The 20,681-nt window shown below is 41.9% G+C and overlaps 3 protein-coding genes across 3 annotated transcripts; 2 read left to right on the top strand and 1 right to left on the bottom strand.

Moving 5' to 3' along the window:
- The first annotated feature begins 582 nt into the window (after nucleotides 1–582).
- On the top strand, nucleotides 583–2,734 carry cfap119 (cilia and flagella associated protein 119). Its single transcript, XM_085761042.1, has 9 exons — nucleotides 583–633; nucleotides 714–748; nucleotides 840–905; nucleotides 1,002–1,165; nucleotides 1,456–1,526; nucleotides 1,626–1,742; nucleotides 1,839–1,902; nucleotides 2,306–2,389; nucleotides 2,498–2,734. Exons 1-9 carry the CDS (start codon nucleotides 613–615, stop codon nucleotides 2,656–2,658), a joined length of 783 nt encoding a protein of 260 aa, XP_085617168.1. The 5' UTR covers nucleotides 583–612; the 3' UTR covers nucleotides 2,659–2,734.
- Nucleotides 2,731–6,869, bottom strand: phkg2 (phosphorylase kinase, gamma 2 (testis)). The gene is made up of 10 exons (XM_085761041.1): nucleotides 6,650–6,869; nucleotides 6,242–6,344; nucleotides 5,945–6,120; nucleotides 5,791–5,845; nucleotides 5,642–5,707; nucleotides 4,752–4,915; nucleotides 4,553–4,643; nucleotides 4,271–4,424; nucleotides 3,894–4,019; nucleotides 2,731–3,776 (listed from the first exon to the last, which is right to left on the bottom strand). The coding sequence occupies exons 2-10, from the start codon at nucleotides 6,334–6,336 to the stop codon at nucleotides 3,531–3,533; spliced, it is 1,173 nt and encodes a 390-aa protein (XP_085617167.1). The 5' UTR covers nucleotides 6,337–6,344; nucleotides 6,650–6,869; the 3' UTR covers nucleotides 2,731–3,530.
- Nucleotides 6,870–7,430: 561 nt separating this feature from the next.
- On the top strand, nucleotides 7,431–18,786 carry rnf40 (ring finger protein 40). Its single transcript, XM_085761038.1, has 20 exons — nucleotides 7,431–7,493; nucleotides 7,930–8,078; nucleotides 8,246–8,413; nucleotides 8,662–8,974; nucleotides 9,790–9,990; nucleotides 10,201–10,322; nucleotides 10,701–10,847; nucleotides 11,236–11,310; nucleotides 11,439–11,558; nucleotides 11,741–11,920; nucleotides 12,047–12,182; nucleotides 13,177–13,298; nucleotides 13,453–13,712; nucleotides 13,977–14,094; nucleotides 14,230–14,379; nucleotides 16,336–16,548; nucleotides 16,642–16,767; nucleotides 17,586–17,726; nucleotides 17,862–17,963; nucleotides 18,346–18,786. Exons 2-20 carry the CDS (start codon nucleotides 7,941–7,943, stop codon nucleotides 18,520–18,522), a joined length of 3,009 nt encoding a protein of 1,002 aa, XP_085617164.1. The 5' UTR covers nucleotides 7,431–7,493; nucleotides 7,930–7,940; the 3' UTR covers nucleotides 18,523–18,786.
- Nucleotides 18,787–20,681: the final 1,895 nt, after the last annotated feature.

Here is a 20,681-nt window from a genome sequence, read left to right as displayed (position 1 = left end):
TTTGCTAACTTACTAGTAATAAGCAGGAGGAGTGGTAACGTTGGGCCAGCTCCATTAAAAAGACATATTTTCACTGACAAAAAAAGAAAAGAAAACAAAAGGAGAATAAAGAATTATAAATACATAATTACTGGACATTTCAGATATTTTCTTCTTTTTTTTTTTTTTTACTGTTTCATCGAGGTTTAGGAAACGTGTACATTTTAAACTTTTTTTTACAGTAACATGTACTTATATACATTTATGAACGTTTAATAATTTAAAATTCATTAAATAAAGCTACTTTATTTCAATAAGGGTGCACTAGTCTTCATGATAAACTACTAAAATAAACCAGAAAAAGAAAAGAAGAGAAATATACTGTTGCTAGGATACCGTGAGGAAGCCAAACAGGAAATGGACCAGTCTTTTTAGTTCGATGTACGATTTCGCATATTTTTATTTGTCAAATACTGTAATCCTTCGGGGGAGAACGTTATTTTACCCTTGATAAACGTGTTGTGTGTGGCTAATGTTTGTTTTATGGGTGTGATCAAAACAATTCAGTCGCACTTTTTTACCTATTAACTTCTGCCGTTTGGCCATTATATCGTGAGTCGGCGACAGACACAAATGATGGACACGAAAATAAAGGTAGTAATAATTTTTTAGATATAACATCGCATTGTAGTGCATTGCATAGCACCTAAAACAAGTATTGTTTTTCTCTGTAGTTACCACAGGCCCTCAAAGCTAAAGTGATGCTATGGTAAGCTCTTTTCACACAACACACATTATGTTCATTTTGCATTCTGCTTAATTTTCTCCTTTTATGCAGTCCACTCCCTGTGTGTTTACAGGACTGATGTGAGCTACCATGACATGGAGGAGATTGACAACATGCTGTCCATTCCTGATCTGGAGAGGTTTCTGCCCCTGTATATGACCACTTATATCAAATTACACACTCACAGAGAACACTGACTTCATGTTTCTGTCACACCTCTCCTCCTCTGTGACAGTGTTTTGTGCACCGTGCTTGGTGTCGACCTTTGTGAACCAAAAAGAGGAGTTCTGCTGGAACTGTATGTCCAGACTGTGCTTTTTAGCAGAGAACGCAGCTTCAAAAAGGAACAAACCTCTGCCCTGTTGTCAATCATCAAGTCTATTCATGAGGCTAACATAGGTAAGTAAAATACAATTGCGATCACTATGTAGTAGAACTAACTAGTAGTTGTGGTAGAGAGTGAAATCAAATCACAGATCTAAGACAGACCTATGTTCACAATATAGATAATAAGCCAAAACTGTTGTCTATATTCAATTTAAGAAATTTTCCAAGGTATGTCTCAATTAAATAAACAGGAGACAGACCAGTGTCTCAACTGGGCAAATATTGCAGGTCAGCTTGTTCACATATATGTTGGCCAAAGTGTGATCACATGTTGGGATGTGTTTGAATCTCCTTCTTTGCAGAAACGCCACTCAACAACATAGAGCAATGTTTCAAATACTGCAAGGAGCTTCTCCTCTGTCACTCAGTCAGGGTGTGTACAGCATTTAGAAAAATATTCCCCTCACCACATGCTTTTAGATTTCCTGTGATGTTAAAATGTCTGCTATGTTCCTGTGCCTGTCTACTGCAGCGACCACCGTTTAGTGTGGACCTCTTCAGCTCTAAGGAGGTGAACTGTATCTTCGAATACATCCATAATAGCTATATGACACACTACAAGCTCTATAAATACATATTTACTCCACAGGTAAAAATAGGAATTGTCTTATTCTACATAATTTTTTCAAGCAGGTCCTGCTATGCATCTGTTTTTATTGAAGAATTGTGTATTTTTTCAAAACAGGTAAAACTTGATTTGTCTTTGACATACTCTGGGATCCCAGACCATGAAGATTCTTCTGCTCCAGGTAGAGGCAACAGCTTTTATAACACAAAAGATCTATGGTGGCATTGAAAAGGCTTTAAAAAAGTTTTTTAAATCCCTTTTTATTCTACCTGGACATGAGCAAGTTATAAATGTGAGACAGGTTGGAAATGTATGTTCTGTAAATGTAAATGAGCAGAGAAAACATAACAGTGAATGTTTGAATGAACTTTCATTTCATTATGAAAATATGAGATGTTTGGTATCCTTGTAGTGCAAATATCTCAAATCTGAAGAACTTTTATATAAATATAAAGCTGCTTTCAACTTTCTTTATACATTTACTTTGTTAGACAATTGTTCTTGATGTTTTGTGTTTTGTTCATTAAAGCAGCATTATTAATACCTGCTTAAATACTAGTAAAACTTGTCAAATGTGATGGCAGAAGGAGAGGAAGTTGGACCAAAGAAAGGTGATTCTTCTGAAACAGGTGAAACACCCACAACAGAACAAGAGGAAACCACAGTCGGTAAGATCACAAATAATGGCAAAATTGAGTGTTACTGTGCGGAAATAACTTTTATAGTCAAATACATTAACACCTGTGTTTTGTAACACTTCCTTTTCTCACTTTCAGGTCCCACATCAGAGCTGAAGGCACTGATAGAGAAAGAAGTCAAAGATCAGATGCTGCTTGTGTCTGGACAGCTAGATCAGCGAATGAAAGAAATTGCAGATCAGCACAACAGACCATTAGCCTCGCCACAGGCCAACCACAAGCCCAAAACTAATGGATAAGGAACATTTCCTTTCACTTTTCCATTCAAAAGGCCAGTATGAAGATTTCCATTAACCACAAAGACAAAATGGGATAATGAAAACTGAATCATTTAATCTATGGTCAATAAAACATTTCTCATACAGTACAACGTATTTCTGCATTTGTACAATTACTGTACATTTCTCTGACAGGCACTCATCAAACTGAAGAATGAACTGAGTAGGGAGGGAATGGGGTTGATTAGTTTTTAGAAGGAACACAGAGTCACAGATGGTCTTCACAGTTAGTACAAGAGGCTTCCCTATTGAGGAATGTCTGCATGCATCATGGGTAAATGGTTTTCTACTAAAAACACATTGGATACTGCACTAGAATGGTTCACACATGTGCCCTGGTATGTAACACTGGAATATCTGTAAATATGTGTGTCATTACAGTATTTTTTTCTATTTTACTATCACCTTAATAATCAGTCACAGTGCTTAAATGTCCACTTCTGCCTCACAGTGCTTAGAAATATATCCTCCGCTCGGTTGTCTCAACAGATAAAATCCTAAATATACATAATGTGCCTACAGTTTATGTGATGGCTTTTATCAAATGATTGTACAACATGTCCTCTACAGCAAACATGATGACCCAAAGAAGGGTTTCAGACAGATATTGACTCAGAGCAAAAGGCAGATAAGGAGTATTACGTTGTGCATGCTTATCTTGAACTTGCAGAGCCACGGTGCGCATTAAGGCATACAATCGTCCCGGTCCCTGAATTCCTCATCTTAAAATTAAACGCAAATAACACGACAAGACCAAAACAGACGTGCGTTACAACACATGCAAATGGTTAAATTAAAAAAAATCAAGGTTGTTAGGAATGAGGTTGACTTTTTTATGTTTCGAAGTCCTCCAGGTCCAGCAGCATGATCTTTGCTGTGTTCTGAAAGAGGGCGGCGCGGTTCTGCTGCTCTCCTTTCTTCACCCAGTGGCCGTAGATGCGGAAGGCGCAGCCGTCGATGAGCTTGCGGACGCCGCGAAGGGAGTAGGGATCTCTGGCCAGCACCTCCCGAGTCAGAGGGCGAGCTTTACGGTACCGGCTGTACATCCTGATGCACGCCAGCACACTGACTATCAGCACCTGAGGAAGGCAAGGAGGAGAAAACATGAGAATGTCAAGCTTTTGGGTTTCTTCCCATACTACTGAACAACAACCATTTTGCTTCAAAAGTTTAAATCATCACTGTCTGTCACTCACTCTAAATGTCTTTCTGGGGCTAAAGAGCCGCACATCCTCCTTCTGGTACTGTCTGAAGAAGCAATGTGCTAAGGCTTGCTCAGCAGTGAGACGGGCAGTTGGTTCCACCACCAGCAGTCTGGATATCTGTGAATAACAAGTAATGAGATTGCAAAAATAAACATAAATAATAATGTAATATAATGTGTTTTTATAATAGCTGCAGCCTGTTAACATTCAGGCTTTGGACTGCAGATGCACCACTGAACTGCGTAACCTCAAAAAGTCAGTTTGAGCTTCAGAGATTTTATCTGACCGTAAGGGGAAGATAGTAAAGGAGATAATAAAGGGGAATTCAGGGAACTAAGTAACATGTTCAGATGGTGAGATCAGCTTACCAGATCTTTCACAGTGTCGGACCGGTCGTCCCATTCTGGGGAACTGAACTGGTAGCGACCCTCCATGATCATCCTCAGCATCAGCATCTGTTTGCGATGCCAGAACGGTGGCGAGCCGGCCAGTAACGTGAACAGGATCACTCCACATGCCCAGCTTAACACACACATCAACATCAGTAAACAACAAAATAGAAATGATAGTGAGGTCAAGATCATTGTTTGCAAATTGCAATTATACTGAGTTATATATAAATTGCATCATTGAGAGGAGGACACACTCACAGGTCTACCTCCTGGCCGTAGCCTGGGTGCAGTTCATCCATGGAACATTTCAGTATTTCAGGGGCCAAATAACCAGGGGTCCCACACAGCTCTAAATAAAAAACAAAACATATATTTTAGCCTCTGTCTATACAAATGACAAATATGTGATTCAGATAAATGTCTGTTTTGACACTGATAAATCCTCATTCTTCAGTACCTCTAAGTTTCTCTCCGGGCTGTAGCTGCACTGAGAAGCCAAAGTCAGACAGTTTGATGTGTCCCTGATCGTCCAGGAGAACGTTCTCAGGCTTCAGGTCCCGATGGACGATGTTGAGGGAGTGGAGGTACTGCACTGCTTCCAGCAGAGCTCGCATCATACTCCTATACAACAACACGTTAGGTTTTGTTCAATACTTTCACATACAGTGGCAGGCTAAAGTTTGCAAGGGCATCCCAAACTTTCTGTTGATGTGAACAGTTAAGCAAGTGGAAAATAAAATGACCCACAAAAGGCATAAAGTTAAACATGAAACGCTTTTTTATTTTACTTTGTTTTCTTCAATTTTAAAGTAAAAAGGGACACCCTGCAAAAGAATGGGAAACCCAGGAGTCTTGAGCTCTCAGATAACTTTGACCAAGGTATCAGACAAGCTATTTACTATTTACATGGTGTGATGGTTTCCAAAGTTACTAGACAGTAACTATGCAGGGTGCCCAAACATTTGCTGTGGGCCCCTTTCCTTTTCTGTCTGTGTTGGGGTTATGGTTGCCACTTAGTTTGGTTTCAGTTCATTTTCACAGTTAACACTGTGGCATCTTCAAGTTTTTATCTTTTTTAAGTTACTGTATTGCAATCCGTGGGAACGAAGCATGCTTGTTTACATCTCTGACATCAGAGCCTGCTATCTGAATGTTGATATCAGTACTGCAATAAAGCAACAATAGCTGAAAAGGAAGGGAAACTCTGTTCATCAAACTGTAAACAAAATTGGAACGACTAAGAAGTATGGGAAATAATACACAATTGGTGCATGAGAGGTATTATTATGGCCTTGCCAAAACATGACAAATTCAATGGGTTTGTGGTGTGTTGATGTGGAAGTGTACCTGGTTTCCTTCTCACTCAGAGTAACCTTTTCTGTGAGGTAGTCAAACAGCTCTCCTCGCCTCATGCTGAGAAGGAAAACAAGAGAGGTGTAATACCTGGTAATGACTGTTTACAGAATTATATTATTGCTATATTATCTCCTACTCACAGGTCAAACACCAGAAATATGAAGGTTGTTGACTCATAGGAATCAATGAGAGTAACTAAAGGGAATAAAGTCACATACAACTGTTTCATTCCTTGAAAATCAAGAACAAAATTGTAAGTGTCCAAATAAAAAAAATAAAAAACTTTCAACATACTGATGGAGGAGTGTCCCTTCACCATGTTGAGGACATGGATCTCCTTCAGGGTGGAGGTCTTCACCTCCTCAAGCTGCTGGGCCGTCATCTTCTCCGCTGTGATCTCAATGATCTTCACCGCCAGCTCCTGGCCTGTGTGTCTGTGCACACACCTGCGCACCACACTGCTCACACCCCTGAGTCACCATGGAAACACAGAGGCTACAGCAGTTACCTTTCTTCTGGACTTATCCCCACACACACAGAAAACTGACACAAGTTTGTACCACTTTGGGTCACTTAGCTGGACTGACTCACCTGCCAATCACCTCTTTGGGGTCATATTTCTGGTAGAACTCCTTGGCCCCCACCCAGTCTGGCAGTTCATCTCCAACAACAATGTCTTTGGTCATGGCGACAGCTTATGAATTTATAACAACAACAACAATCAGACTGTCAGTCACAGGTGTCACTCTGTAACAGCGCTGCTTTATGTACAAGAGGAAGTACTGGACTAGCTTTGCACAGGCAGGTGTTGGGCTGTTTTAAACTTTATTCTAGAGCATTTCCTGCCATTTTTACATCTCTGTCTGTTCCACTGTTATTAATAGCACATGTTGCCCTTGATCTTGATCCATCCTGACACTTAGCTAGCCGTGTCTCTGTCTGCCTGGGCCTTACAGCAGCAGCTGCGGGTTCACTGACCGAAGAGGAAGGAGGACTCACCATGTATGCAACCAAAGCGACAAGAAGAAGGGAACGACAAAAAAAAAAACGAGGATATCACCACCACAACAACACCGCCATCTTTGTTAAATCGAGTAATCTATCGTGAGGCCATGGCTGCGTGAGATTCAGCGGTGACAGGACCAAAGTTGGCTACCGATGATGTTAGCATCTGTTAGCTACCTCACTGTTTACATCTACTACTCACATTCCTCGAAACGGTCGGTTACTACAGAGTGCGACACTAGCGCCCCCCAGAGGCCGGGGCGAGGTCTGCAGTATGGTTTATTCATTTATTCATTTATTCATGTATTCATTTTTATTCTTTATTCTTTATTCTTCTCTATTATTCTTAATAACATTACTTTCCCGGATTATATCGAGGTAAAATTACTTTCGGAATAGTTCACAATAATGTAGCAAATGTCATTATTATTATTATTATTATTAATTTATTTTTTGCCTTTTTATTTACACAATGCAGTGTACAAGGTAATCGTCAACAGCAATTACAGGAAACAAGGAATCCTCGAAGTAATGCGGCCTTGGATAAACAAAATAAAACAAAAACATTACAATTATAATGCACAAATCAAATGAAGAGAGTGATAGAGAGAGACAATTAAACAAATAAATAAGTAAAAATAAAATACAATTAAAAAAATACCAAAAATTACAAGTTAAACTTATTACATAAGGATAATGGTCTTCAAAGCTGTGAAATTATAGCAAATCTCTTGATATTTTTTCAATGAACATTATTCCTCGGAAGTAGATCGGCGTCACTTCCTGGAGCTTCCCCCGTATGCACTGAGATACATTTTCAGTCGCTATACTTGTGAAGGTTTGTAACGATAATGTTTGTTAGAAAACGACTTATTTGTGTTTTGCTGGTAGAGTTTCTTTACACAGTATCTTGCGTGTGGAACAGTAGTTGGTGAATATAAAAGGCGACCACCGACCATTAGAAATGTTGGACTTGGTCCCGGAGAATTAATCGTTAGCATTAGCGTAGCTAGCGTTAGCAGGCTTGCTAACGCTCGTTAATCGTTGCAGAAATGCCGATTTACACATTGTTGGCAGCTTTTCGGTCAGATGCTTGTGCAGTAACAGTGTGCGTAACCTCCCAGCAACACACGTTTGTCACATTAACGCAAAAAGAGACGTATTTGAGCTGCAAGGAAATGGTGTTGTGAATTAGGCTAATGCTGCTGCTAGCTGTCAATAAATGAATGAATTCTCGCACACAAAGATTTCATGTCATGTGTAATGTCTCGCAGGGGAAGGAAAGATGTCAGGTGCTGGGGGAGGAAAGCGTCCCCCGGGCGGGGACAGCCCCCCTGGCCCACCTGAGAAGAAGAGCAAAAAGGAGGAGAAGACCACCACGACCCTTATTGAGCCCATCCGCATCGCTGGAGTCTCTTCTACGGTCAGTCCAGTTTTCTCAATTTACTCTCAAGTCATAATTCATAGTCTATTTATAACCACCTCCCCCTAGATATGTGTTACAGTCTGTCATTTATAGTTCCCTCGCTGAACAACAGTCTCTGAATCTCTGATTTTACTTTTGTGTGTGTGTGTATCTGTTCCCTGCAGGAGGAGATGGACATGAAGGTGCTCCAGTTCAAGAACAAGAAGCTATGTGAGCGCCTGGAGCAGAGGCAGACGATGGAGGACGAGTTACGAGAGAAAATTGAGAAGCTGGAGAAGAGACAAGCCACTGATGACACCACGCTGCTCATTGTCAACCGCTACTGGTCACAGGTACATTTTTAATTACATTGTCATAACAGTATTAATACCTCTCTTTTTTGCCTAACTCTGTTGTTAGAAATGTCCATGTAACCATAGCACTGAATCTAAATTACCCTAGCTGGAGCAGTAACAGTGGTCTGATTGCACACATGAAAAGTTGCTCCTTGGTCATAATATGGACAGTAGTGTGCATTTCCTTTTATTTGCAAATACAATGACTAACATGTCTTCCAATCCTTGTGTTCCTACTTTTACAGTTGGAGGAACATGTGCACATTCTGCGCAAACGTATCGAGCCAGAAACTTCAGCGACATCTACTCCCACCACTCCCACAGCCCCTCTCCCTGATCCAACACCGATGGAGGAAGACGGTGTCAACATTGCGTCGCCGACATCTGCCGTTCCTCCTCCTCCTCTTCCAGAGGCCCAGAACGAGGGGGAGCCGGTCGCAGACCAGCAACAGGAAGATCACCAGGAAGAACATCAGGAGGAGCAGCAGCAGCCCCCTCCTCCTACAGGGTCAGAAGAAATGATGACACCCGCAGAACCGTCACAAGTCCCATCAACAGGCAAGCAATCTTTTTCCTCACTAACTGACCACAGGAACATTTTTAATTATATTAAATGATTAGGAGTGTAATGGTTATGAAATTGTTATACAGCATTCCTGCTGACCCAAACTGTCTGCCTGCTGTGTGTGTGCACTATTCTGGTCCAATAATTAATGAGTGATCTCGGCTGAGGTAAAAGTCAGGCTAATTTAAATAGCTCAAAATGGATAATGACCCTGAGATTGCAGATCCCATGGGCACATTGAAATGTGTGGGAACACTGGAATCGGGGTTGATGGTGAACTTCCTGAAGTCAGTAATGAGTTCTTTTCATTGTTTTGGGGAGGTTGTTAGTCGAGCATAAATACACAAGGTGCTAGACCCCCTTCCCTTTGGCTGCTTCGTTGTCGTTGCTGATGCTGCTGACCCTGCCGACAGCTGTGGTATCCACAGAGTGCATGGTGATGTTATTGTTGATCTCGCTTGTGCTAGTTGTGGATGAAATGGGGTGAAAGAGGGGACATGGCACAAAGCCCACAGGGCTCCTGTGCTCAGTGTCAGAGGTGGAGAGGTCAGGGTCTTAATGGACTGGACTGCTGGCCAGAAAATCCAGGGTACAGTTGCACAACCAGGTGTTGGTCCTTGGGGTTTGATGACAATTTAGATAGGGTGATTGCATGGAAGGCAGACCTTTAATCCACCAAAAGCATCCTGATACACGAGGCTTTGCTTTCCATGTGTATGTTTAAATAAGGCAACTTTTAATTTTTGACTAAGGTTTAAGGCTTTGAACATATTAACTGATTCTAAAGAAATATATTTCTTATGCTCAGACGCGACACCGCCCCCTCCTCCCCTAAGTGAGAATGCCAAGGGTTTCTTGACCACGCTGGAGCACAGCAGCGAGGAGGAACTCACCCTGCACCTTCAGGACCGCATGCAGTTCAGCAAGGAGGCCATCGCCCGCTTGGTGTGTGTCTTTGACAGGCTGCACACCTGCATAGACAACATGTGCAAGCAAGTCCAGGCTGCAGGTAACCGTGGAGACATACTGTGCATGTCACTGATTCTTTTATAGACATGTTAAACCATCGGTACAGAAAGATAGAAATAAGACAGAGGAATACAAGCAGTGCAGTTTACATCATAGATTAGAAGTAACTAATTACTTGCTACTTACTAAATCAATAATATAATTTTCAAGTTGTTGATGTATTAATATGAGACATAATCCTGTTTAATAGCATTTGAGGATGATAGCCAGTCTGACATCGTCAGTGTGAACCACACTCTGCTGGATGAGAACAGTCGGCTGCGGGACCTGGCCACTCTCCTGCAGGGCCGACACCACAAGATGTCTATGGAGGTAAGGCGTTTCTATGAAAAATATCCATGCACAGGGCTCCAGACTTACTTTTTTTTTTTTTTTAAATAGGAGCACAGTGGCCCCTAACTTAAAATTTTAGGGAGCAAGCAGAAAATTCAGGGGCTTAAAACAACTTGCAAAGCAAATATTCACATTTCCTTTTCATTCATGATCGTCACACAAATTGTCCTGCCACGTGTAATGACAGATTAAAGATTTTTTGGGTCGACCCTTCCACATTTTACCAGTGTGGCTACGTAATTGTGTGTAACAAACTGATAGAGATTGCGAATGAAGAAAATCGCACACATACTGTATATATCACTGCTGATTTCGATCTGTTCTTCTTGTCACTGGTGCCATTGTCTTATCTTGCAGTACAACGAGCTGGTGGACAAAGTGACCAGCTCTGAGACCAAGGTGTCTGAGATGGAGACGACAGTAGAGGACCTGCAGTGGGACATTGAGAAACTTCGCAATAGGGAACAAAAACTCAACAAACATCTGGCAGAGGCCATGGAGCAGGTGTGTTTGTGATTGTTGTGTAGCGTGTCACATGCATATCTCTGTCTCGTGTCTGTTTTGCTTGTGCGTTTGTAGGCTTTGTTATCTGTTCACGATGTGTAGGCTCACGTAGTCGCTGTTTCTCTTTTAAACACGTGCCGATAGTGATAAGGTCCCAATCATCAAAGCGCGTCGAGCCAGCTGCTCTCATTGATGCACATACCAGAGTTGATACATGCATTGATGTGTACTCTCTGTGTCGACTATCTGAACATGAGTTGAATAAGCACGATCTGAATGATATCACATGATCACAGCACACCTTGGCCTACGCAGGATGTAACTGTACTCCTATTCTTTTGTTGTTTTCTCCACTGCTTTTTAAAATTTCCCTCATCTGTGTCTGCAGCTGAAGTCTGGGTACAGCAGCACTGGCAGCTCAGGTGGCTTAGCTGGAGGCCAGATTACACTGAATATTCAGAAGGTGAGTGTTAATAGGAAGCACCCCATTACAATAAATTTAATGGTTTTTTGTATGTAACTACACTACATGATTAGATTAGCCATCTTTATGCCACGTTTTCTTATAACAGTCTCTTGTTTTCCTCTTAGTTTGAGAGTCTCAATGCAGAGTTGGAGCACAACCAGGAGTTAGCAAACAGTCGCATGGCAGAGTTGGAGAAACTGCAGGTGGAGCTCCAAGAGGCTGTAAGGGAGAGCGAGAAGCTCAAGGTAAAGTAATTAGACTGTATGACACAAACATCTACAGACTAAAACAAGTGGCCAAGAACCCTGTTTCCTGAGACATGTGTTTTTATTTCATCTATGAATGTCACAGTGTGAGAGAGTTTAATGTGGTGATAGATTTCCATTGTTCAACCTTTGCATACTCACTATACATCACAAACTTTCAGATGGACTTGCGCAATATTCCAGAAGAGGTTGTGAAGGAGACTCTCGAGTATAAATGTCTGCAGTCTCAGTTCTCTCTGCTGTACAACGAGTCTCTGGGGGTCAAAACCCAGCTGGACGAAGCACGAGCACTCCTGCTCACTGCAAAGAACGCCCACCTTCGCCAAATTGAGCACATGGAGGTAACTCACTAACTGTAAAATAGTTCTCATGGAGATTAACCAGCTTTCAGCAAAAACACAAGACCAATATTACTGCCACTGCTTGACGACAAAATCAACACTGTCTTGATGTTTTCAACTGTTCAGAGTGATGAGCTGTCCCTTCAGAAGAAGCTGCGGACTGATGTCATCCAGCTGGAGGACACCTTGGCCCAGGTGCGCAAAGAGTATGAGATGCTGCGCATCGAGTTTGAGCAGAACCTGGCAGCCAACGAGCAAGCAGGTACCCATTAACACACTCTCACATCAATCAAGACATCTTTGAAGATGGGAGGGGAAGCGAAATAATGCCATTGTCTGCTTCTTAAAGGGATAGTTCAACATTTTGGAAAATTGTCCCATTGCCATAATCCCTATAGTTTTAGGAGTAGGTTCATTAATTGTCGGCACGAACTGCTCAGAGCTACGTTACGGAGGCAAATGGGATTTCTTGGTTTCTCTCATCAAACTCATCAAATACACAATTCAACAGCTCTAAAACGCTCTCGTGGACAAGTTGTGAGCTGCACATTCACCACGCTATGAGATAATAACAGAACGTTACAAGACGGAGTTGTTTTCGAGGTAAATTCATGCAAAACCACTGATGTGCGTTCCCATCGGGGGCAGTTTTTCGGCAAGCAGTCTCTGCATTTGCCCCGAAAACAACTCTTGTAACGTTCCCCTATTATCTCATAGCATGGTGAATGTGCAGGTCCACGAGAGTGTTTTGGAGTTGTTGGATTGTGTATTTGATGAGTTTGATGAGGGAAACCAAGAAATCCCATGAGCCTCCGTAGCGTAGCTCTAAGCAGCTCATGGCTCTCCTCCGCCGTTCTAAAAATATCTTGCACTGACAATTAAAGGTAACAAACCTAGTCCTAACACTATAGGGATTATGGCAATGGGCCAATTTGCCAAAATGTTGACCTGCCAATGATACAGCACAGTTCTTGTAATACATTTGATGCATTCTATGACTCAGTTATTAGATCAGCAAGTTTTTTTTTGTATGATTATAGTAATTTTGAATGATATGATAAGCAGAGTGAGAAGTGTTGGTTATCTGTTTGCACAATACGAGCAGTGCACTGCATACCAATTTGTATGATGATGTCACTCATGTGCACCATGCAGCTGAGATCATCATTTACAGCTCCAGATTATATAGTATGACTCATAACAAAACCACATGTTGACTGTTCTGTGACTGTGAACTTTGCTGCCTGTTCTCTCAGGACCAATCAACAGAGAAATGCGACACTTAATCAGCAGCCTTCAGAACCACAACTTGCAGTTGAAAGGTGACGTGCAGCGTTACAAGAGGAAGCTGCGGGAAACACAGATGGAGATCAATAAGGTAGCTGACGTGTTTCATGGTTCAGTGGTTACAGCGTTTTTATTGTAATTTACAGGGATGTTTCATGCAAAGTTAACAAACATCAGTAGAGATACATTTCCAGTGTAATCGAATGATTAAGTCATTTTTGGTTCATCTTTGGGTTTTTTGACAGCTGCGTTGTCAGAGTGGTGACACAGGAGTACTGATTCTCGAAGAGACGACGAGTGATAGCCTCGATGTGAAGAAAGAGGAGGATGAGGACCAGGAAGAGGAGGAGGAGAGGAGGAAAGAACTGGAGAGACAACGGGCCAGGGAGAGGGAGAGGGAGGCCGAACGAGAACGTGAGAGGGAACGTGAGAGAGAGAGACAGCGCAGCGACGAGCTGAAGAGGAAGGACTCAGACACACTGAAGATGCTCAGAGTAGAACTCAAGTACGTTCCCTTTCTTTTGAAATCTTGCTCACATTTTGCTTTATAATAAACAGTAAATAAAGCAATGACGGCAGTTTTGCAGTACAGTTATAGAGCTGACATCACTCCAGACTGCAAAAATGTACCACGCTGCTGTTGTGTTTTGTGTAGTTACCACGTACGGTATGTGAACATGTGCTCAGAAGCGCTCAGCTATTAACATGATGTGATGATTTGATGTGATTACTTATGTTAATGTAACCTCACTGTTCTCAAACTCATCAGGAAAGCCCAGGAGTCCCAGAAAGAGATGAAGCTCTTGTTGGACATGTACAAATCGGCTCCAAAGGAGCAGAGAGACAAAGTGCAGCTCATGGCGGCTGAGCGCAAATCTAAAGCTGAGGTTGGTTCTTTGGTAACGATCCTTCTTTCTCTATCACATTTCTGGTTTTTTGCATGTACAGTATGATGAAGCTTTTGTTAGCTGCTAAAGACAAAGTAGTCACTTAAAATATCCTTCCAACTTTCAATAATCCAGGTGGATGAGTTGAGGATGCGGGTGCGAGAGCTGGAGGAGAGGGAGAGGAAAGAAAGCAAGAAGCTGGCTGATGAAGATGCCCTCAGGAAGATCAGAGTTGCAGAAGAGACCATAGAGCATCTGCAGAAGAAACTCGCTGCCACTAAGCAGGTATTTGTGTGTTTCATTTTCATTTAGATGGTTTTAAATGTAACCTATTAATACATATACATTATACATTCACACATGTAAAATGTATGAAGGCCACTATTGCTGCAAAATCGACTGGTTCAGGCAGTGATCCAAAACTTTCTCCACTTTCCAAACATGGTCATTTTTCACACGGGTGAGAAATGACACATGAATCATCAGCCCTGCGTGGGAAAAGGTTTAAAGCTTTTGAAATACACGAGATAAAAATATGACCAAGCCATCTGTAATGAGTAGTGCACTGAATGTCACATTTGCTTAAGAGAGAAGATCTCCTAATCTTAGAACTGCTGAAAGGGAACTGAAAACTGGCGCCGTGGCCTTTATTTTTAATGTTATTAGTATGTAACACACTTGTTCATTGGTGCCATTTTATGTCGTGGATTGTTGAAGTTTGTTGAGCTCAGTGAGACATTTTCAAAAAAGAATTAGTTTCAGCTAATATGTTATATTATTTATAAATTAAAATTATTTTGCTGTATTTACATTTTTAGCCTCATCCTCAAAGATTACATTTTATAACGAAGAGACCGGACTAATCCTCTGAAGCATCGTCTCTCTGTTTACCTTCCAAGTTTCAGTTTTTATCAACAGTCAATCTGTGTGTCTGGCACAGTACATTTTTGACCTGAGTTTAAAAAAAACTGAATCAAGATTATAACAGACTTTGTAGTAAATGGCCTAAGACCTTTAAAAACATCTGTATAACAGACGCACTCAAAATCATGTTGATTACACCTGGTGCAAACGAATTCCACTGAAAAGCTCAGAAATGCTACTGAGCTATGCAATGATTGTGTTACCATTTAAACTGGAAACATATCAACACAAAATAAAAAATAAAAACTTTTTGGATAAACCACTCAGATTAACTCAGAGCATGTAAAATACCATCAAGTCTGAACAGTGAGTCAGTGATCAGACACTCTGAAAATTTGAAAAAAAATGTTCATTATCACTTAAAATGTAATTAAATCAAGTATAGCAAAATTACAAAAATGTAAAAGATTTCAGATTTTTTAAAAAGTTGTTTAACTGTTGTTCCACATCATTTATATGAGCATAGAGGAGACAGATGTTGAGATCTGATAGCCTGTAGCTCCGCATGCTTGGGAGGTCTAGCAGAACACAATTAGCAGAAGGCAGAACACGGTCTGGACTGATAAAGATTGATTCAGACCTCTACTTTTGCCCGCTTATCAGGTGCAGAGTTAAAGTACAGCAACTCCACTCTTTTGGACTTAGACGTGGTTGGTTTGTTCCCTTCGGTTCCTGGCTGCCTGAATTTAACTTTGCAGGAAGCCTGATTGCCAAAACCGTCCAATAAACACGCTACTTGTGAGTTCATGTGACTCTTGTTTATAGGTCCAAGTTGGCTTGTAAGTGGGCAGTGTGAACCAAAATGTAGCAAATGCAGCTAAAAAAAAATTTGTAGCTGGGTTTCTGGCACAGAAAATAAACCAGGTGCGCTTGCATTTCCAGATGCATAATCATAAACAGGCCAGCGAAGGTGTAATGCAATTCATTACATCGCATTATATGATGACAGCACATCTGGATCCTTCATACTAACATATATCACAGTATTTAGGATTGAGACTAATAAGATGCATGTGAGCCAAGAACTCCCTCTGTTTATACTGACGTTGTTTTTTATTGTTTATTTGGGAGTAGTTATGGAGGATTGATGCGGGGGAGTCAGTTTTAAATCCGTACAAAAAAGGATATGAATGCTCATAATGCATTGCAAAGATTTTTATTTTCTACACATGGATTAGTTTTGGTTATTTTCATTGTGACCACAGATCATTATCTGTAAAGATGCACGTATTTATTGGAATATTACGTACACCCCCAGCACTATAGATACAACAAGTACCACTGTGTTTGATCACTAACACCTGTGCGTCTCTTGAGGAGGAGGAGGCCCTGCTGAGTGAGATGGACGTAACAGGCCAGGCCTTCGAGGACATGCAGGAGCAGAACAGCCGGCTGCTGCAGCAGTTACGGGAGAAGGACGACGCCAATTTCAAACTGATGAGTGAGCGCATCAAATCGAACCAGATCTACAAGCTGCTGAAAGAGGAGAAGGAGGAGCTGGCAGACCAAGTCCTCACATTCAAAACCCAGGTGGCGTGTAACTGTTTGACCTGGAAACACAGAGATGATGTATTTCACTGTGTCGGGGAAGATGAAATATTAACTGGGCGCCTTCTTTCTCAGGTGGATGCCCAGCTACTGGTTGTGCAGAAGCTGGAGGAAAAAGAGGGCGTTCTGCAGAGCACGCTGGCAGCTCTGGAAAAAGAGCTGGCAGTCCGGACACAAGCACTTGAACTCAACAAGAGGAAGGTGAGAGGAGAGCTGCCATCAATCATACTGTCATCTCTTACACTTTAGATGTGCTAATCACTGCATCATTACTTGCTGCCAGATGTCTGTGGTCCTAAATATAAACACAGAGCAGCTTTAAAAGAGGATCTGGATAATGGCATGTGCCCACAGTCGCATTTCTACATTTCATCACTTTGGAGTGTTTAAGTGCTCATGAAAAATTCTGACGTCGTTGCCACAACACATTGCATTAATCGTGTTAGAACCTGTCCTGATTTCCATTCTTTCAAGTTTTTGCCAGTAGCCAAGTACCTGCGTGTGCGATATGTTTCAGGTAATTGCCCAGGTACTGAATAAGGAAAGCAAATGTGCTAATGTATCCCAGAGGAGCACTCTGCCAAAAGCTAATGACATCATTTTGTCTCTTGTGGTGAATACATTGCTCGAAACCTTTTTCTCTTCACGTCTAATCCCCTTTTCACAAGTAGACGCAACTATGACAATGAAAGTAAAACATAACAGAAAACACACAAGTGGCGGTTTGCTTTAACCGAAACCAGCGGTTGCGTGGAAGCCATGAAGATGAGGACGTACAAACGTAGCCTATGCTGTGGAAAAGGGTCGTCAGAAAATGGAAAATATCGTCAATCTGCTGTAAATGTGATTTGTAAGCAAAATCAGCGGTGCTTATGTTTTAGTTAGTATACAATTGAGACCACGCAGCACATAGATTAGACTCAGAATGTCAAGTGAACTGTACCACCAGCGCATTACAGCGAAGGAATCTCATCATTAGGTTTTTTTATTGAGTGTGTCCAGTTCCTTCCCTGCTGCAGGCGGTGGAGGCTGCCCAGCTGGCAGAGGACCTGAAGGTGCAGCTGGAGCACACGCAGGCCAAGCTTAAGGAGATCCAGGTCTCCGTGGCGGAGAACCGCACCGCCCGGGAGAGGGAGAGCAGCAACCTGAAACGAGCACAGGTATGTTGTATTTCAGGAATGAGGGTTTGTCACTCCAAAACTCTGTCCAAACTCACATATGTAACCCTCGTGGGAGTATCCCAATTGGCTGCAACTCCGATGATGACTACTCCTCTCTTCCATGATGCCCTCTAGGAGGATCTGTCCAGACTGAGGAGGAAGCTGGAGAAACAGAAGAAGGTGGAGGTTTACTCCGACGCTGATGAGATCCTGCAGGAGGAGATCAATCAGTACAAGGTGAGAGAGTGAGAACATGGTTTACACGAGGAGAAGTTGATGACTTTAATTAACCACCGTTAGTGACAAGGCAGTTTCAACACCAACAGCTTCCCGCCTCCATGTGGAGTAGACTGTTGACAGAAACACACTGGTCTAATGAAAAAGTAATGTGTCTTAATGCAAGTACTACAGCTTTATAATTTGCTTGATTATCTGACAGCGGCTGTTTTTCATTCATGAGCTCATGCCAGGAAAAGCTCCGCAGATATTACAATCGCTTTGTGCTATGACTTGTTACACCCTCAGGTATTGGCTGTATTTACCATACGATGCTCAGAGGTAATAACAGTACTTGGAGCTCGGTATTTAGCCCTTAAACGATGCGTTTCTCTGTCGCCAGGCCAAGCTGCGCTGCCCCTGCTGCAACACGAGAGACAAAGAGACGGTGCTCACCAAGTGTTTCCACGTGTTCTGCTACGAATGTCTGAAGATGCGTTACGACACCCGGCAGAGGAAGTGCCCCAAGTGCAACTGTGCCTTCGGAGCCAACGACTTTCACCGCATCTACATCACCTAGAGACGGAGGAGCGAGAAGAGAAAACAGTAGACAGAACCAAAGGAGAGAGGAGAATAGAGAAAAGACGACAGAACTGAAGATTTATTCAAAGAGGGAGACGATGTGGGGATATCAGCCGAGTGTGTTTCCCCGTTTTAACTTCTCTTTGGAAAGACTTGTTTTTCAACGTTTTTGCCCCGTCGGTGATTAATTCGGTGACCAAACAGTGACACATCTGACTGAGAGTTGTGCTGTAGCTAATAAACGTTGTTTGTGCACACCCTGGTATTCTTACATGTCGAGCTGCTCTGCACTGTTTTCCTGTCCTTGCCGTTCTTGCCAAGTTCAACATTCTCTCTCTTTTACACAAGCTGGGTCCACTTTTAAATATTTCTTTAGGGTTTTCTTTTTTTTAAAGACGTGTTGAAGAACATGGATCTGCAGTGGCACATGGTTGACCCGCCTGGAGTGTTCCTTTAAATCATTTTTGTCCTGCTGTTTTTTTCATTATTTTTTATTATTTCTTTTTAGAAATTCTGTAAAATCAGTGAAGCTGAAAGTTAAACATCAAAATTAAAAGAAACCATCCTTTACAGACCTGAGGATTGCATGTGTAAAACTAAATATGTTTCTGTCATATAAAGTACAACAGCCAGAATTGTCTAACTTCTTTTGTGAGGCTATAGTATTAACATTGCCTGGGACACATCAGCTAGTTTGGCACCCAGTCAGCACATACAGGAGTGTTTGGATCACCTTGGGCAAGGTCCTCTGTGTGTGTTCATCTTGTTGCCATGGTTCCTATTGGAGAGTTTGACACAACATCTGCAGCTTATAGTGCCTCATTACTGATGAAATCACTCCAGTGGAAAGTCAGCTCATATGGGTGTCCTTAGTGAGCTGCGCTGATCCAGGTCCTCTTAGACTGCTTTCCTGAAGGTTAGCCGTGACAGTCGAGTACAAAAACATCTGTTTAACAACATGCTTCTAACCTAATTGAGCCAATGAAAACCCTTTTCCTCTGTTCTGATGATGTGAACTATTTACTGGGAGGTTGGTTAGCGTCTGTTTGACGTTAGCTCTTGTGGGAAAAGGCAGTTCACACCATGTAGCGCACACATAAAAAGTTCCAGGCTGCTGAAAGAAAGTGAATATGTGAACAAAAAAAAAAGTTATCGGGCATTTGGGAACAGTTAACTAAAGAGTCCCTGCAGGACTTAAGATATAAATTTGGCAAAAGTAAGAATAATCTTATTGTTTTATAACACACTGACAGTGGTTGTTTACTCATATGAATGTGCATAACTTGTCTTGATAATAAATTAGTGGTTTTCACTTTGTGTTAAGTGGTGATTTTGTGTGCCACAGATGTTGTAGTGAGTGTGACTGCTCCTCATTAATATATGAGACAATGCTGTGACAGGGGCCAACCTGATAGCACTCCAGGCAGCCGTCCAGTGGCTTTTGTTATTGCATATTTGTGCAGCAGCAGCAGCAGGCTACACCCAGCCCCAGGCATTAATAACACCACACTGCGTCAGGGACACTCACTATTCAAATGTCAGTGTGCAAAAACACTAAGATCATCATCATCATCATCCCCTGCTCTCACTTTCTGTCTGTGTCCATCTGCAGTGGACACTCATGTGGATAAAGATAAAGCTTATCTGAGTTAAAGTGCGAGCAGAGTAAAGACTAAAAAAAAAGAAAAGAAAAAGCTGATAGTTTTTCCTAGTGAGTGTCATCTGTTTTTGCCTCGGTTGATGTTCCTCTTTTTCTGTGTATGGGACCCAGACTCATGCCAGAGACTTGTGTTTTTTGGCAGAGGGGAGGGGATGACGTCGACAGGCGTGGTAATAACAATGAGAACACTATTAAGTCCAGACTACACAGACTCTGGTGGAGAAGGGAAAAAAATGTGGAGAGAAAAGGGTGTGGCCTTTAAAAAACATATATAAGTATTTGGAAGTGTCATCATACCTGAAGTGGTTTTAGGTTGAAACTTTCACTTGAACAGAGACAAATGAAACCACATTACTATGGTAGTGGAGTTTCCTGTGAGTCGGGCAGTGCGCACGGAGAGAATCCGAGCAGTACAGTACATAGGAAATGACTCATAGGAGTTGAACTGTTAGCGTGGGTGTGTGCGCTATTAAAACAAGGCGCAGACTCCTCCGGGT

Source organism: Trachurus japonicus, chromosome 19 (assembly GCF_045865225.1).
Source record: "Trachurus japonicus isolate A0001 chromosome 19, Traja_1.0".
Lineage (NCBI taxonomy): Eukaryota > Metazoa > Chordata > Actinopteri > Carangiformes > Carangidae > Trachurus > Trachurus japonicus.
The sequence above is the reverse complement of the archived record's forward strand: the minus strand, read 5'-3'. Positions and strand labels throughout refer to the sequence as shown.

Bases quoted from the DNA above. Each gene is read 5' to 3' on its own strand.
- cfap119 (XM_085761042.1), top strand. From the start codon at position 613: ATGATGGACACGAAAATAAAG. The intron at 906-1,001 runs GTTTCTGCCCCT...CCTCTGTGACAG, and splicing joins TCCATTCCTGATCTGGAGAG to TGTTTTGTGCACCGTGCTTG. The intron at 1,743-1,838 runs GTAAAAATAGGA...TTTTCAAAACAG, and splicing joins AATACATATTTACTCCACAG to GTAAAACTTGATTTGTCTTT.
- phkg2 (XM_085761041.1), bottom strand. From the start codon at position 6,336: ATGACCAAAGACATTGTTGTTGGAGATGAACTGCCAGACTGGGTGGGG. The intron at 4,020-4,270 runs GTAAGCTGATCT...TGTTATTCACAG, and splicing joins CCGACACTGTGAAAGATCTG to ATATCCAGACTGCTGGTGGT. The intron at 3,777-3,893 runs GTGAGTGACAGA...TGCCTTCCTCAG, and splicing joins GCCCCAGAAAGACATTTAGA to GTGCTGATAGTCAGTGTGCT.
- rnf40 (XM_085761038.1), top strand. From the start codon at position 7,941: ATGTCAGGTGCTGGGGGAGGAAAGCGTCCCCCGGGCGGGGACAGCCCC. The intron at 8,975-9,789 runs GCAAGCAATCTT...TCTTATGCTCAG, and splicing joins GTCACAAGTCCCATCAACAG to ACGCGACACCGCCCCCTCCT. The intron at 13,713-13,976 runs GTACGTTCCCTT...CAAACTCATCAG, and splicing joins ATGCTCAGAGTAGAACTCAA to GAAAGCCCAGGAGTCCCAGA.